Genomic DNA, 18,241 nt, shown 5'->3' on the forward strand with positions numbered 1-18,241 from the left:
GTTTTGGCATGCGGTAATGCTGTGTGATCTGTAAATCCCTTAGGCAGCTTCTCTGCCAGGCGCTGCAGTGACAGAACCCATACACATTTTTGTGACCAGTGCAGAGGATGCAGGATGGTAAAGAACGTCCACACCTATGTGATGCATGATGCTATGTGGTCTGAGGGCAGAGCAAGTCTTGTCAAATCAACTAATTAAAAGGCTTGTCTGCCCCCTAGTGACAAGAACAAAGGGGGCATTTTGAGGGACAGTTCCCCGCTACTCCAATGATGCTCTTCATCATGAGCTTTCATATCAACTGACAAAAACAGTTTATAAATCAAATGCACTTAAAAAAACATAATTCGGATGTGTTGTACCCCAAATGTCAATAAACATTAATTATTACACAATAAAGCCTTCATGCTAATTGGCAATCCTCAATTAAGATGAATTACTCTGCTGTTTGTAACAGCTTGGGGGATGACATTTCTGCACAAAAACAAGCGCAGTGGAATACTCGGCATCCAAAGGAATGCATCCACCACACAGTATTTCTCTCCATATGTGACTGAAAGTTGAAATAACCAAACGGGAAAAAGCTTGACAATTACAACTTACCCTTCTCCAAACTGAGATTTCTGCAAAATTCAAGTTCTGCCATTTAGGACTCGATGTGTTGATCTCACAAGCGCCCTCCATGCGTTTTGGACATCATTTTTATCTCCTAAGTGCAGCAGCTCAAAAAACCATCAAACCGTGCCTGACTAGTCCATTCCTCCATGATGATTGGACGTTCACATGAAATGCGCCATGATAATGAAGTGTCACTTTTTTTAACAAGCTGCTCCTCGACATCTGCCTCCCCTGTACGATCTGTATCGTGGGTTCTCAAACCTCTGACATCCACAGCCGCTGCGCGCACATCCGCTCCTCTCACCAGCCGCAACACACAGCCGCAAAACGAGAAGCGGATTCCTCACACGCTCGTTGGAGCGAAGGAGAGTGGTTGTTAACAAGCAAGAGATTACTCAATGCATGGACTGAGCATGGACACTGCTCTGTGTTAAGCGCACAGAGCAGTGGCTTAACCGCAAGAGTTGGACATTTCGGTTAATTTCATCAGCTTTGCCCGACAGTCTGGTTCAGCTGTGTGGCGACAGTTTGAATACCCACCAAACCGAACTCGTGTCACATACGTTTGTTTGTTTGTTTGCATTTGGTCAGCCATCCCAGTGTCTATCCCAAAGAGTCCCCATTGCGCAGGGATGCCAGCGCTATGACCTACTTTACGCTCTCGGTATGTCTCTCGTTTTGAGCAGCAGGAAAAATTGAATATGAGGGTAGTGTGCACACTGGGGCCCGTTTCCCGAGAGAGAGAGAGAGAGAGAGAGAGAGAGAGAGAGAGAGAGAGAGAGAGAGAGAGAGAGAGAGAGAGAGAGAGAGAGAGAGAGAGAGAGTTCTGTCATGTATTTATAGTTTAGCTTGTGTAAGTGTGTGTGTGTGTGTCCAGCCTCAGATGTATGCTAGTCAGTCCTTTAATGAAAGTGTTGGTCAATCGGGAGCTCCCAGATTACCTCTAGACTAGATTACTGCAATTCCTTATTTTCAGGCTGCTCTAATAAATCTCTTAAATCTCTCCAGCTGATCCAGAATGCTGCAGCTCGTGTACTAACAAGAACTAAGAGGAGAGATCATATTACTCCTGTATTCGCTTCTCTGCACTGGCTCCCTGTAAAATCTAGAATAGAATTTAAAATCCTTTTACTTACCTACAAAGCCCGAACTGGTCAGGCTCCATCATATCTTAAAGAGCTTATAGTACCATACTGCCCTACTAGAGAGCTGCGATCCAGTGATTCAGGGTTACTAGAGTCTTAAAAAGTAGGACGGGAGCCAGAGCCTTCAGTTATCAGGTTCCTCTTCTGTGGAACCAGCTTCCCGTTTCAGTCCGGGGGGCAGACACACTCACCACATTTAAGAGTCGGCTTAAGACTTTCCTCTTTGATAGTGCTTATAGTTAGGGCTGGCTCTGGCTTGCCTTGGACCGGCCCATGGACAAACTGGTAAAGGCAAAAACTACAGGGGGACTTCCTACACTGAGCACCGCTCTCCTCCTCTTCTTCACCTCCGTCTGTATGCATTGATGTCCCATTAATGCTCATTACTAACTTTACTTCTTCCCCGGAGTATTTGTGCTTTCTCGCCTCACAGGATGACCGCAGTTTTATCTGGACACTGGTTCTTCAACCAGCCATGGCCCTGCTGACACCTACTACCATCTTCATTGTTAACATTATTAATCCTATTACCGATACCATTAATGCACAGCACTGATTTTGTCTCTTCCCCGGAGTCCTTGTGCTTCCTCTCCTCACAGGTTTCCATGGAGCATGGTTTCATCTGGACCCTGGTCCTTCCTCCTACCATGGCCCTGCTGACTCCAACTGCTAATATCACTTTTATTATTACTCACATTACTATTTCATACTACCGATACCATTAATGCACATTATTGACCTGCTTCTTCACCAGAGTCTCTGTGCTTTCTCGCCTCACAGGTTCCTGTGTATCCGGGTTTACCTGGACCAGGTGTTGCCTCCTGTCGTGGCTGTGTCATACATTGAATGTGCTGTAATTACATTGAATGTGTTGTAATTCACTATCCTGTTCTACACATGACATCATTGCACGTCTGTCCATCCTGGGAGAGGGATCCCTCCTCTATTGCTCTCCCACAGGTTTCTTCCTCTTTCCTCCCCGTTAAAGGGGTTTTTGGGGAGTTTTTCCTGTTCTGATGTGAGGGTTCCGGGACAAGAGGATGTCAAACGTGTACATATTGTAAAGCCCTCTGAGGCAAATTTGTAATTTGTGATTTTGGGCTATACAAAAATAAATTGAATTGAATTGAATTGAATTCGTCTTCCTCATTGGTCCACATTAAAGTAATTTCATTTAGGATTGCAGGAGACAATTATGGAGTGCCCAAGCACACTCAGCCACACACACACTTGCACGCACACACACTCGTGTTCAGACACTGAGAGCCAGAGGTAGAGGTTACCAAATCGATAAGTGCTGTCTGGAGGAATAAAAAGACATGTCTAACCACCAGTGTCACCCTCAGTCCAATGCTGCAACACTGTGTGTGTGTGTGTGTGTGTGTGTGTGTGTGTGTGTGTGTGTGTGTGTGTGTGTGTGTGTGTGTGTGTGTGTGTGTGTGTGTGTGTGTGGCGTACACTGTGTATTTGCAACTAGGCTACATGGGGCTTTCCAGTGATTGCTCACTTTTGATTTAAGTTGTAAACCTCTTTTCATCCACACCTGCTTCACAGACAGCCCCCCCTCCCCTCAAGCCCCCTTCTTACACTGATTTATGTACCATGTCCAAACAAAAACCATCAGCCAATCTGTCATTCACAAAAGAGTGGAAACAACTGGAAGGAAGGGAAAGAGGCGGCGTGAAGCAATTACATGCGGAAAATTGACAGGGAAAGCGGCAAGAGGCAGATGTTTACAAAATGGTTCTGTGTGACAATTAAGCACAAACTGTGAGGGACACATGCGGGGAATACAGACAGAGATCAGGATCTTAAGTCTGGTAAAGACACATACAATGTATTCACTATGTTCTGTTTCTGTTTCCTTCATCCCTTTTAGCAGCCTGGATATAATAAATGTGACTATGTGACTAGATTAGCATCAGAATATGTTTTCTTGTCAGAAAATGGATTGGAGGGGGTAAAGGGTAGTGCAGCTTATTTTTGTGGCAATTTATAAAAATGTCTCCCATTTCATGCTCTGTATTCACTGTAAAATAATCACAGATTCTCAAGGAAAAATGTACTTTGACTTGGAAAAACATATTTGCAAAGGGACAAAATCAATCAATATTTCTACGCATGAACGAAGGAAGGGGAAGCAGACCCTTGTGTTTAATCTCTGCATAAATCAGGTCAATCCATCATCCACAGCAGAGTGAAGCAGGCCTGGTTTCTGTGTGGTTCGCAGACCAGCTAAAAGTACACACTTGTACACAGTCTGCAGGGGTGGGATGTGGACGCTGGCTATAGTAAGTCAAGGTGAGGCGGTCTCTTCTGCTGAATGTGTGACAGCCACAAAGGCAGACCGAGATCAGAGATTTATTCTGGATTTGTGTGGCGGATCTGTCAGTGTGTGCAGCCTGACTGCCTCGAAACTCATCAATCATGATCAAATTGATGTCTGGATTAATGTCAGCTTCATGGAGAATGACAAATACACTATTTGCTGCTGTTCATTGAATCATATAACATACCGGTATAAAGATCTTTGCATAAATGTGTCAGGTTATTCAAGCCAATGCATGCAAATATTTAGTAGAAAAACAGGACGCAAATCCTCTTCTATGCCGGTTTGTCTTTTTCCTTTAACTGTCCACTGTATGAGTACTAATATGCAGGAATCACACATGAGAAGAAAGATATAGCAATACAACTCAGGTGTTGTAGCCCGCTAGGACACGTGTTTTCATATGAGCAAAAACACATCATGTCTGAATGAAGTGCTGGGGACAGATTTTCATTCATGACACAGTGATTGGGGTTGTGGTTTTGTGTACCAGTAATACGGTTTTATAAAGAACTGTATGACAAATGCCAACACGAAAGCATGGAGACCATCCTAATGAGAAGAAGATGGGGATGGATCGGACATGTGTTGAGAAAAGATCCTGCTGATATCACAAGAACAGCTTTACATTGGACACCAGAAGGGAAAACAAAAAGAGGCCGACCAAGAAACACACGGAGAAGAACTGTGGAGAAGGAGATGCAGAGCCTAAACCACTCATGGGGCACCATCCAGCGACTCGCCCAGGACAGACAGGAGTGGAAGACTGTTGTTGCTGCCCTACATGCCAAGAGGCATAAAGGGAAATGATGATGATGATGAATAAGGTTTTATTGAGGTCACAAAACTGAATCTTGGCTGTGATGTCTGCAATATAAAAGCCTGAGCGTTTGAGGCACAATAATGGAGACGAGTCTCCCTCTGCTGTTCATTCCCATGATGTACAGTTATCAGAGAATATGTACAGTCTGCCCATTATTCTGTTGCAAGAGAGAGAGAGACTGAGAGAGAAACTGATTCTGTGTGAACTTTCATTAATAGGTTTAGTTATTAAATTGTGTGTATATGTGTGTGTGTGTGTGTGTGTCATACTGTATTTACCATGAACGGTGCTGTTGTCTGTCAGGAAGTGCCGGCGGTACTGTGGCTCTCCTTTCCTGTTCACAACCCAGGAGCTCATGGTGGGAGAAGGAGGGACGGGGGAGGATGAACAATTGGATGACCTGTAGAGGAGAAGAGAGTTTTAATTATTTTATATATATATATATACATATAATTTGCTCCCTTTCTGGACAGGGAGACTTTGAGGGGGAAAGGCAAACATTTCAAATTACATTTTCATAAATTGTGGATTCTTGAGAGAGTTAGAAGAAAGTTTAATATTTTAGAACTGAGTGACCATTACAATTACAGAAAATGTTGTGTGCAAAGAAGACCATTTATGCAACTTGGAAGTAAACAGAGGGAATTACAACAAAACTGTCCCTTTTACTGCAGTTAAACTTCATCCTGTGATTCCACCATTTGTGAAATTATCATACGCTTTTGTCCAGTTTTACTTTGTTAGGCTTTTATTTTGAAATGTTTTTTTAAATTATTTTGTTAGTGTCACCACCTCTTCCATGCCTTAACATGTAGTATGTGTTTCGGGTCTCTTCAAAAATGTTATTGTTATTGTAATCAAAATCAGCATGTAATTGAATGAATTGAATTACAGTGACAGCTTATAGCTGCTTAACCTACCAATGGGCCAGGCTCTTTGCTGTCTTTACAAAAGTCAATCAGAGCTCGAGTCCTCACTAAGACCAGGAGGGTGGATCACATCACTCCAGTTCTGAGGTCTTTGCACTGGCTTCCTGTCCAACAAAGAATTGACTTTAAAATGCTGCTGTTGGTTTACAAAGCACTGAATGGTTTAGGGCCAAAATACATCTCTGATCTGCTGCTACCTTATGAACCATCCCGACCCCTCAGGTCGTCTGGGACCGGTCTACTTTCTGTTCCCAGAGTCAGAACTAAACATGGAGAAGCAGCGTTCAGTTTTTCTGCTCCACATATCTGAAACAAAGTTCCAGAAAGCTGCAGGTCTGCTGAGACCCTCAGCTCATTTAAATCAAGATTGAAGACCTTTCTGTTTGCTGCTGCCTTTAATTGAACCACATTCAAGGATGTTAATCAATTTCCTGCATTTTACTATACCACTGTATTTTATTTCTTACACTGCTTTTTAGTGTTTTAATGACTGTTTTTAATGTTTCAATCAATGTTCTTAATTGTTTTTAAATCTCCTTTTCTTTTGCCTCGTGTTTTGATGCTTTTAATGGTTTTATGTGAAGCACTTTGAATTGCCTTGTTCTTGAAATGTGCTATACAAATAAACTTGCCTTGCCTTCTACCATGAAAACATTATCCGATCCTCCTCTTTACCGAACTGTCATCCTACAATTTCCCAACCCGCTATCTAGTTCCTCTTGTCCAACTTGTTGTACACTTTGAATTCCTACTTCTTTCTCGATGTGTTCTTATTCATCCTACTTTTGTTTCTCCTGGCCGTTATTCCCGGATTCCCAATTTTCCACTATTTCCTCTTGATCACTTTTCATTCCTGCCAGTTTGACCGCTTCGTGTTTCCTCACCTGTTGCTCATCTGTCTTCCTCTGATTTACTGCATCCCACTACAAACACACACACACACACACACACACACACACACACACACACACACACACAGGAGATGTATAGATCCGGAAAGGCTCGGAGCCTCTGAGACAGTTATTGGCGTCTGGTGCCGGCTGACCCGAGACGAGGTGACTGTCTGGTGGAACACGTAGAGCTCACGGGTTAAGTATCTTTTAGGTGAAAGTACTTTCCTGTGACCCCAACGCCACCTCACTTTAGAACACAGAAGCATGCTGTGTCTGTGATGTTTATGACATGGTTTATGATATGGGACAAAGACCCACTCATTCTGTGAATATGACACCCATGTCATGGCAAATTAGTGTGTGCGTACAGTGCAGAACTCCGCCAAAAGCTGGATAATTGTATAGCATAAATGTATTGTCGTACCAGTTTGTTGTATAATGCAATGAATCTCTGCTCTCTTACTATAGTTGTAGATTAGATCAGCAACGTTTAATATCTGTTCCTTTGAATATTGTAAGACCTTTTTATCATCAGTAATATTTTATCATTAGTTATTAAATGTTAAGTTGGCCTCAGCTGATTCAAAGTCAGTGCAGGAAGTTGAGTTGGAAGCCAAAAGATTCACTTATACAACAAGACATGGATAAAAACACAAAGGGGAAGTGTTCAAAGAAAAACAGCAAAAAGAAAAGTAGAAAAGACCTCTATGACGGTCTCTAAGAGCAAATATTTGTGATCGTCCTATAATCTGGTGGTACTTTGGTAGAGAACCAAATAGAGCTTTGATCACGTTGGTGTTTCCTTCATGTTATGAGCATAACAAGTCATCAGAGGCTTTTCTTCATAGTCATTAAATGCGGCTTCACCTCACGCCTGCAACGCCTCTCTGTTGCTGTGAACTCACCGTAGAGCACGGCCCCTTGTGGCTTACTGCTTGATTGTAGAATAATGTTTCTAAATGACTGTTTGTTTTCATAACAGAGCCCATATTTGAGATAGGAGTCGAGGGAGATGAAAGACACTGTTTGAGCAGCTTTAATGGCATGTCAGGTCCCGATACAGCTGGATTATATGAATCCACCATAAACATTGAAGTCACATGGCATAAAGAAGTTACCAGAATGTGCAAGTTAGTAAACTTTACAAATACTGCATGTAACTGCAAGTTACACCGAAAATATCACCAGAGATCCTACAGTGTCTATAATAGTGGTTCAAATAAATTCAGCATCTCATTCCACGGTTAATTATTTTTGTGATACTGTCGCAAACATAACAAGCAAAAATGCTAATACTCGAACCAAAGGAAATTACTACATATATGCATAGTGGATTGGTATTCACCAGGGAAGGCCAAATACGATCATTCGAATGATACCAAATTAAAAGGACAGTTCGACATTTTAGAAAATGCACAATCTTGCCGAGAGTTAGATGGGTCTGTCGATCAAATATGAAGCTACGCAGTCAGCAGCTTATTAGCCTAGCTTAGCATCAGGGTAAGAAGGGGAAACAGCTAGAATCATAGTCAAAAAGGTAACAAAATACTACTACCAGCCTCCAAAAATGCAACTAATTAACATGTTGAATCTCCTTTGTTTAATTAGTTCACAATGTTTTCGAAAAATGGCGCGTTGTGGTTTTGCGGGGTGTAATGCGCGGGACTACTTCTTGGCTGGGAGCAGTGACTGCCTTGAGTCTTGTCATCAACGAGAGTTTGCCAAGCAGCCAGGATACAAACAGGATTTTTTTGTACAAATCAAACAAACAAGACAGAAGCGAAGCTGATATGAGCTGAAGAGGTGCTGATTGGTGGATAGAGCCATGCTAACTATTTCCCTGTTTCCAATCTTTATGCTAAGCTAAGCTAACCTGGCTGAGGCTGCTTTGTGTGTGTCAGTGCATGATCAAGGTGAGATCGTAAAACGACTTTGCTCTTCTGACTTTGTGTAACAGTAACCAAGGGGGCCCGAACCTCAGGGGAATGCAGTCTGCTCTTTCCAGACTATCAGGCTACTGGGAGAGAAAGCAGCTTATAAATAAAAGTTTCACTGCCAGACTGCCTGATGAGCAACTCTTTGTGAGGCCCTGATAGGAAGTAGGCCGAGGATGCTACCAAGTTAAAAGTTTTGTTGTCGTAGATATTTAAATGAAACATAACTAAAACAATCTGAAATATGTGGATGCAGCATTTTAGAACTTCCGCTTTTCCTTTTCCTTTCTGGATGTAAAACACAGATTTGATCTGACAGGATAGCAATCCATTTCTATTTCACACAGGCTGTAAGTCCATGCAGGCAAATATAGAATAAAAAATGATAACGTGAATAAAGGGCAATATAGCCAAAACATATAATGATTTTAATCAGATTTATCACCTGTAATTATCATATCTGTGGGTCTTTATGCGTGAGACAGTTGAATAGAAATAATAAAAGAACTACAGCACCTGCAAAGTTGTTACCATTAAGCATACCTATGAACATAAAACTCAGGTTTAAACCATAATTCTTTTTTTCAGGAGCTGTTTAATATTCATGGCACATGTAACAAATAACCCCTCATATACCGGTAAGCATTTGTTTGTAACAATGGCCCTCTCATGGCACACAGACAGCAGCATCTGTCAACCCATATTGACACATGCCAAAGAGCACTCTATTAAGACATGAATAAAGAGATATATACGATGGGTATTCTTTTTTATGTGACCAGCTGCCATAAATGCTGAGTGATTAATAACCAGTATTCAATATAATAATACGAATTATTTATTTTTAAACCTGTGCTTGTGAAGCACAAGCACAGGTTTATAGCCAACACAGTTATTTTGCTTCCCGCATCTCCCTTCTCTAGAAATCACCGGATGGATGAGAAACCACCTTGCTGCTCTACAGAGTCAATGAGTAGCTTGAAATTGCTTGTTAAGCAGTTATCAGAAGAGAGAGAGTCAACAGTCTTGGTATGTTGATGGCTAGACAGGTTTCCAAAACCACTTCACTCATTCTGTCAGGATCCAGGATCCCTGTCTGACCTGACGCCTCCCATGGCCACACCCTTGAGTGTGCACAGCTGAGGACACTCCAGCTGATCACCTCCTGCTGCCTGACACACCAGACTCAGGGCCCACCAATGAGTCTCCTGGCACTACATAAGCTCTGGCCCTGCAGTCTGGGGTTGTCAGGTCGTACCGTCTTTCACCCGCGTCAACCCCGTGGCGTCCTCTGCCCTCCTTGTGTGTATGGATTACACTCCGCCGCTCTGCCCTCCTTGTGTGACACGGACTACTCTCGCCGTCAAGCTGCCAGCCCTCCGGTGTCGAGCCACGGGCCTCACACCGTCGCTCTGCCACTCTGGTGTCGGACCACGGGCTCCACACCTTCACACATTCGAAATAAAACCTGTTCATAGTAACTTCTGTCTCCTGTGGTCTTGCGTTTGGGTCCTACCTGCGAACTCCCACATAACACATTCATTGCTATATGAAAGTAAAGGGTGTTTAGGGGTCTAGTGGTAAAAGGCATTTAAAGTCGTGTGAATATATTGTCATTGTTGAACATTGTTACAAACATGGAAATGCTTTCTGTAAAATAAAGTTCCTGTTTCATGTATTAGGGGTTTGGGGTGCTCAAAAGTTATTTACTCTCACAGGGCCATGTAAAATATCTGTATCACTACAGTTTGTATTTCTTCTAACAAAAAATCGAAACTTAATTATTTGCTAATTGTCAATTTCGAGACTGTAGAATATTATATTTCTTATACTTCAAAGCTCACATTTCTACCTCAGGTTCAAGAAAATCTACATGGAACACCATCCTGTTCAAATCTCTAGAGATGCAACTGAATCATTTTCATTCTTGATTCATTTTCATATTATTTTCTTGATCAATCGATTTATTGTTTGGTCGATGAAATATCTGAAAATAGGAAGAAGTCCACAGTAACATCTTCAAATAGGTTGTTTTTATCTGACCAACAATTCAAAACCCAAATCGATTCAATTCATAATTATGCATGCTGACATTTGAGAAGAGAACAAGAGATTATTTGTCAATTTCGCTTGAAAAGGTCTAAACAATTAAGCGATAATCAAAATTGTTGCAGATAGATTTACTGATCATTTGAGCTCTACAAAACAGCCTTAAAGTGTTTTCACCGGGCTAAGAGGAAGCAAGAGGAAGTTGTAGCATCTAAATTGTTCAGTGCTGTTTCATAGAGCCGTTGACCTGATAAGGAAACAGAGCGAACCTCGAGGCAGCGAGGTTACTGAGGGGTCAGAGTTGTTACGAGGGGGCACTGAGGCTATCTGAGGTTGCCTACAGACGCTGTAACATTATGGAGTCGTAAAAGCGGCGCAAACTAAGAAATCTCCTCTGCAAAAGTGCTGTGTGACCAAACTGTACTGTCAAATTTAGCGTCTAGATTTAAAGCTGAAATAGATACCTGGAGAGCACTTATGTTAAAAAATGAAACACTTATAAGATAAGAAGTTTATAGAAGAGAATCATTAAGTGTCTGAACATTTTCTAGTACATCCTGAAATTATTAATAAATTCAAAATATGCTCTTGATTAAACATTCATCCATTTTAGGGGAAAATCGTGTCTCCATAGCCAGAATATCAAGTGTACGGCATGTTTAGGAGCGCAATCTTATCTTAACTTTCATGTGAGCTGCTCTGTGCATGTGTGTGGTAAAACGTGTACATGTGTCTGGGTCGTCTTGCTTTACTGTGAAATTGAGGGGTGGGTAAGGTCACGAGCCAAACCGTCGGATCTATTTCATGTAGAGCGATCTCTTAATCTCTCCCTCCTGTCCCTATCCTTTACTTTTACTCTCAGGTTTTAGACTGTATCAAACTGTCTGCTAAATACCCTCATTGACTGAAGAGAGCTGTTCATTTTATTGGTAAATAGACATGAGTAAGTGCGTGATTGGCCTATGACATACAGTAGCACAAAGTGACAGCGCTATCATTGCTTGCTTTTATATTTGTGTCTTTTACTCATACATTGTCACACACACACACACATACAATACATATACACAAATCACACACAATTTGGTTCATTCAATCCCAAAGTGTTCACCCTCAGTCTTCCCTTCCTTTCATCTCTTAAATTATTCATGAGGGTATCACAGGTCCCACAACGAATCATGTTCCCACTCCAACAACCCTACACCAGCGAGCCGATACACTGTTCACAATACTTCTAGTCACATAATAACAAGGGAGTCACTTTACGGCTGATGCATTCTTGCACACACACACACACACACACACATCCTCTACAGTGCATGTGGGTGTGTGATGTAGAAGCTACTCAGTGTTGTAGTTGTTTGACGTTAAGTGTTTATGGTGACAGCAGGTGAAATCAAGAAATGGCCTCATCTCATGAGAAAGTTCAATCAACAAACTGCACATGCACATCACAACAGTGAGTTTGGACCTGAGGCCTTTTATCAATTTGCAAATAAGCTTCACCAACTCCGGCTGACAAAGACCCTCCTTGTATGAGATGTTGACAACACTCTGTAAGGTTTATCAGGCAGGAGCAAAGATGGAGGGTCACCTTTGTGTTTTTTGGGGGGCAGTCAGTGTCACACCAGCTCTCTGTCTCTTTAAATCTCTTTGTCTTTCACACCCGGGCAGCTACACACAACCACTCAAATCAAATCAAAAAATCCCCAAGGACCCTGCTCTGGGACGGGGGATTGCCCCATCTCTTTCTCTCTTCAATGGCTGCCGGCTGAGTTTAATAAAGGCCTTTGTTATGCTGCCCTGCTGCAAATCTCTGTTGTTAAGTTAAGGCACAATGGGAAGGAGCACCACAAAATGTGAAACGCATGCAGCAGAAAATGCTTTATCAATCACACAGATGAATTATTGCTTCGAGTAGAACACAAGCCAATGTACATGACAAATATATATACCTGATCACATCAGCTCAGGCAGTTTGTGGTTGTCAAAATGATCCAAGATTAAGAAAATGCTTTTGAACCTGATTGTCTGTGGCTTTCCTTAGAGGGGTACAATAAAGATAAGGACTGAAAAGTCTTGAGTTTCTATATTACAGAGCTGTGTCCAGGCACACAGGTTTAACAGGTGCACATTTGCTTGGATACTGTACACAGTATCCTGACAACAATACATTTAAAGTGACAGTTAACTGTGCTGTCGTCAGAAAAGTGCACAGTTAAGTGTCAGGAAAGTGTCTTTTTAAGTTAGAAAAATGCACCATGTGAGATACAATGTCACTGTTTTCCTCAAAGAAATGTCTTTATGAATCACAGCAAGCATCACAGGGTTTACTTACTTCTGCCAGTTCAGTTTCAGATTTTCAAACCACGTTGTCAGCTTCCTCACAAAATATTGCCACTGTCACCAGAACAGTAATCCTCCAGGCACTGCATGCCCATGGCATCAAGCACAGATGTAATGTAAGCCAGTGATAGTCCCAGCAGTGTGGTTTCAAGCACAGAGAATGTCCCAACAACTTCACTAGTGTGGGCAAGTACCCCACCACTACATCAAGCACTGTGCCTTTTCAAATTAGTACTACCAGTGTGGGACGAGTGGAGTAAGGAAAAACCTGGAATGGATTTCGGAGTGGACAGTTGTTCCACGAGGGACCAAAGAGATAATGGAAGGAATGATTGAATGAGTAATCTAGATTCAACACTAGGAACAGAAATAAAGGGAAGACGAATTCAATTCTTGTATATCAAAATGTGAGAACACTGACATAGACCGTATTAACCCTTTTTACCAGTATGTGACAGTACTTCACTTACTTTGTGTTAATAGAATGGAATGTTATGATTCATTTTAACATTATTTTTGCCCAGTAGTATTTAAAATATGATGAAGAAACAAGTGCTCCTAAATCCTACCTTGACGTTCCAAATTCTTTTTTAAATAATCTTGTTCCTTTGAAACTTCAAGCTCCAATTTGGACAAATGGTGAGTAAAAGTTACAATATACAGTATGGCAGGTAACCATGCAGCACATTGATGACCACATGATTCCAATAAAATATGAACCGTTGATTTCACACAAAGACATTCCTATCTGCACAAATATTCGACAATCATCTGCGAAAAAAGACGCGCGCTTTCAGCTTCAGAAGGTTTTTGCCCGTCCTTCCCCCTGGTCCTCCGTCTCGTGGTTTCCCTTCCACTCCTCCCTCTGTCTGAGTTCAAAGTCTGGCAGCAACAGCCATCAGCCTGAAATGCACCTTACAATTTAAACCAGCCCACCAATCACAAGCCTCTTTGGCCAGTAACAGTCGCTAGTGACATTTGCACAACAAAAGAGAGCTGATTCATCAACCCCCCCCCCCCCCCTTTCCTTCACTCCCTTCCCCTGTGACTCCTCCTCTGCTGTCTTTGTGCCTGGACCCAAAATCCCTTCTACCACTGTGACCCTCCTCCCCTTTGCACTAATCTCCTTCAGCCCATTGGATTGACTGGCCGGTGCTCCCACTCACTGCATCTAGACCCCCTCACCCTGCACCCCACGGGACACACATTACAGTCTGGCTTCATTAGCAGGCCCTCCTCCTCCTCCTCCTCCTCCTCCTCCTCTGCCATGCTTGGATGAAGCATGGATAGCAACCACAGCACAAGGTGCAATTTTGGCAGTGGACTTGTATTGCAAACATTAAAGACAAGCACATGAGCACAATCCGAGAAATACATGGCATTTGATTTGGTGCTTATTCTTCAATAGGGTTCTTCATTCATTGCTATAATGACACCACGTGAAATCAGGGCAGTTTACAGGCTGGGTCTCGTTTCTGTTCCATTTAAGGAGTCAAATGTCTTGATCACGTTACGGCTAAAAGGGCCCTCTTTGTAGGTACCTCAAGATCCCCACAACATGTAAGGCTCCCGTGGGGTTTGAGGGCGGCCATATCGAGTTTAGCCTTTGCTTTGTATTTCACATTTGGTGTTTCTATAGCAACAGTGAGAGGGACCCTCCCTCTGCATTTTGAACACCATTAACATACCCCGCCTTCGTTTAGTGATTAGTAGGGAGTCCCACACACACACACACACACACACACACTGCTACAGAGGAGGCTGTGCTAAGCTGTGGTCTAATGGGGTAAGTGAAAGCCAAATGATTAGTTGGGTTTGAAATGTGTTTTTAATAATTTCAAACTTATGTGAAACATAGTAGAAATAAAAACACAAAACTATTGTTTTTTTTTGTAAGATCAGGGGAATCCAGCTGTTTTCATTGACTTGATAGGCACATCTATCATACATGAGAGATTAGTGATGGATGGCACTTTTTAACGCCTGTGATAAGATTGTTAAACTCCTTTTGTGTCAAGATATCACAGGTATACAGAATAAATGAGGCAGATCATGTGCTGTCACATCTTAATTAGATAACTCTGTCTTGGAACGATCAGTCTCAGGTCTTCTTAAAGATCCTCCTCATCAGTCTGAATAAAGCGTTGTCTCTGACAACCTTTGAGGCTCTCTCCCATAGGCTGTCCTGCTTCCACAGTCCCCGCCCCTTCCTCTCAGCCTTGACCTCTGCCCTGTGCAGCCGTTTGAGGAGACGCCAGTAGAGGCGAGAGTCAGGCAGGACCCCGACCACGGGCGCAGCGTGAGCCAGACCGAGCCTGAGGACCTCTTCGTTGATACAGTAGCTCCACATCGACCCCTGCTGGAGAGACAAAGAAATTACTTTATAGAACATAAACTCCTGACAGTCTCACATCAGGTATACGTCTACTATACATGTATACAAGTACTTTGTCAGCCACTGGCTGTGAGACTGACTCCACTGACCCCCTCCCTTTGTCTCACTTACTCACCCTGCTTTGAGACACCAAACAGTGTAGCATGTCATCTTCTCGGCTGATAAGTTTCAGCCAGACTGTTTGGGCAGGAGCCAAGTTCTTCTGCAGCCATACCGTGCCCTCTGGAGTCAACTCCACTCCTGCAAGATGCACCAGCATTGGAGACTTGCACCCACCTAAAGAGGACATGAAAGAGCCATTTACCATGCGTGTTACAGTAAAGCATAGGATATAGCTGATCTGTAGTTATGTACACTGTAACACTGAATATCACCAGGGCTGGGTTTTCTTTAATGATTTTTTTATAGACCCAATATGATGAGTTTTGGTACCAATAAAAAATATGATACCTTTGTTTTCTTTACCTTATTTTGAAAAATATAAATATGTTCAATTTTTGTGAATTTAACAAACGAAAATAAACTCTTCTAATGTTAAATGTGGTCTAAACAAAGCAGCTGTACAATAACTTTTCCTATACATAATAGTCTAATATTGGAAAATGTGATGCCTGCTTCCATTACAAACCAATTTTCAATACTGTTAGTGGTGACTCATTTTGGTGGTTTGGTTTTTAAGACTCCATTTTTTAGCCCTAACTGTGATTGGCCGAGACTTAATTTGAAAAATAGCACACGCAGACCAACCACATCTATGAAGGACATGTAAGTAAATCCTCTTTGTGTATAGCCACAGTCCCAAACAATGGGTCTAACCAGCTTTAAAACACAGGAGGTGAAGTAGGACAAAGGTAATATTTGCAATAACTCGACAGGAGCCAATCTGTTCATGTGAGTCCTTCACACTGAAGATGCTGATCTCTGACTCTCTATAAAGCATCAGCTGCTTGATGTTATTGGTCAGTGAATACCATAATTTGATAACACAGATAACAAGCTTACCGGTCACTCTCACTCATGAAAAGATGATGAAATGAAACCGTCTGACATTTACAAAGTAAAGATGTCACAATGACATTTTAGGGTAGAAAAAGACAAAAAGGTGCCCCTTCAGTAACGCATCATGCTGTTGAACCAATGAGGCAAGCTGTGTGCTGATTGGACCATTTTAATTGTTCACTCTTGATGGGTTATTCATGTGTAAGATGGCAAGCTGTAATATTTGTGTGTGTGTGTGTGTTCACCTTCATGATTGCACTCAAAGGATACTCTTACCTTTGTGCTTAGAAAGAAACGGAGAGACGACTGGCAGATAAATTGGGACATGTTCCACTTCAAGTCCTCTCTCTGTGATTGAATGAACTTTCCCACGAAGGCTGACGTTCCTCTCAATAAAACGAGCAGGGATCTCAGACGCGGCTTGAAATGTGGTGACCTGAAGAGGTGGAATGAGACAGCTGAGTGGCCACGCTAAATGACTCATTTGTCTGAAAATGGAATTTCATTAACATACTACAAGTCTAACATTATTAGACGCAATGAGATTTGGAATTAAGTGAGAGAACAGAAGCTGATGGACTGCAATAATCTATAGTTTCCACTTTACTGAGGAGTATTAGTGTCAAATTTGAACCTGAAACAAAGGTTATTACTGTGCAACAGCAAATGCTCATTGAATCCAAAATGCAACCGTGAGCTGAGTCTGTGATGTGAGGGTCCCTTTGCCAGTGTGTGCCTTAATTCTCTTACCAGTTTGATACTCCTTGCAATTACAATGATGCCAGCAACTGCCAGTCCTGTGCTTATGTTCTGTGTGAGAGACAAAAGAGCAATGAAGGGTTTAGAGTAGACAGGATAACAGTGGTACCATCAATCCAGTTGAACATGTCTAGGATAATGACAACGAAAAAAGATCATCAAAAAAACCCACTGGGAACAACTGGTGAAGCCTGACAGGATCTGGTCAGTGTGGTGACACTATTTCGTACGGAGGAATAGTTTGGGAGGAACTTGGAGGATCCTGAATGGTTTTTTTTAATATATATATATACCGTCCAGATTTGTGTCATGTTTCCACCCACTGACAGGTTAAACGTAGATGCACGTGGCTCACGCACATCATGGCAATGAAGTGACTACATTGCACGCTCATGTTCAGTCAAATTCAGGTCACACAAAAGAGACTCCTACCCGCACAAGTGTTAAATGATCATCTGCAAACTGAGATATTACAGACACGATGTTACGAGCCGACAGACTTCCTCGATCTCTTTGTTGTCTGACAGTTAGTCCCTCGTCAGTTTCTGTTTCTCCGGAAGACGCCGGCATGTTGTTGACATTTTCGATGCATCCGACGCTCCGCCCACATGGGAGGGACGTACAACAGTATTGCTTGAGTGAAGTCTCCGCCCTGTGGTTTGGTTTGGATATGACAGGATGGCGTTAACGTGCCAGGCGCACGTTATGTATATGTAATAAAAACAGAAATTGCAATCATTTTCACTTGGCACTGTAAATATCAAAGTTACTCTGCCAAAAGCAAATCTAAATTTATATATATATACATAAATATACAAATATAAATATAAATGTATATATAAGTAAGTAGTCCATGCCTATAAATGTGTTTGTGTTTATATAAATATATATTTGTATACATAAATATAAATGTATATAAGTAAGTAGTTCATGCCCATTGCAAATGATCGACCTATTAGCCTACCGGTGGAATCAGGTCCCCATCTTTGTCTGCACAACTTGACCTAGATAACTTCGTACCTGCT

General features: G+C 42.1%; 2 protein-coding genes across 3 annotated transcripts in view; both read right to left on the bottom strand.

The window, feature by feature from the left end:
• Nucleotides 1–643, bottom strand: part of plch1 (phospholipase C, eta 1) — a gene marked incomplete at its 5' end in the record, with an annotated part of 41,627 nt that extends 40,984 nt beyond the window's left edge. Inside the window, one exon of the mRNA XM_079272454.1 lies at nt 601–643. Coding sequence (XP_079128580.1) covers nt 601–643 — 43 coding nt within the window. The remainder of the gene's footprint in view (nt 1–600) is intronic.
• A 14,243-nt stretch (nt 644–14,886) lies between these two features.
• On the bottom strand, nt 14,887–17,803 carry c18h3orf33 (c18h3orf33 homolog (H. sapiens)). Of its 2 annotated transcripts, none has more exons than XM_079272726.1 (5): nt 17,649–17,803; nt 17,208–17,267; nt 16,734–16,893; nt 15,574–15,734; nt 14,887–15,419 (listed from the first exon to the last, which is right to left on the bottom strand). In XM_079272726.1, the coding sequence occupies exons 1-5, from the start codon at nt 17,784–17,786 to the stop codon at nt 15,165–15,167; spliced, it is 774 nt and encodes a 257-aa protein (XP_079128852.1). In that variant the 5' UTR covers nt 17,787–17,803; the 3' UTR covers nt 14,887–15,164. The 2 variants fall into 2 exon arrangements, with proteins under 2 accessions (XP_079128852.1, XP_079128851.1); XM_079272725.1 differs by having other exon boundaries at nt 14,887–15,422.
• Nucleotides 17,804–18,241: the final 438 nt, after the last annotated feature.

This window comes from Melanostigma gelatinosum, assembly GCF_949748355.1.
Source record: "Melanostigma gelatinosum genome assembly, chromosome: 7".
Classification (NCBI taxonomy): domain Eukaryota; kingdom Metazoa; phylum Chordata; class Actinopteri; order Perciformes; family Zoarcidae; genus Melanostigma; species Melanostigma gelatinosum.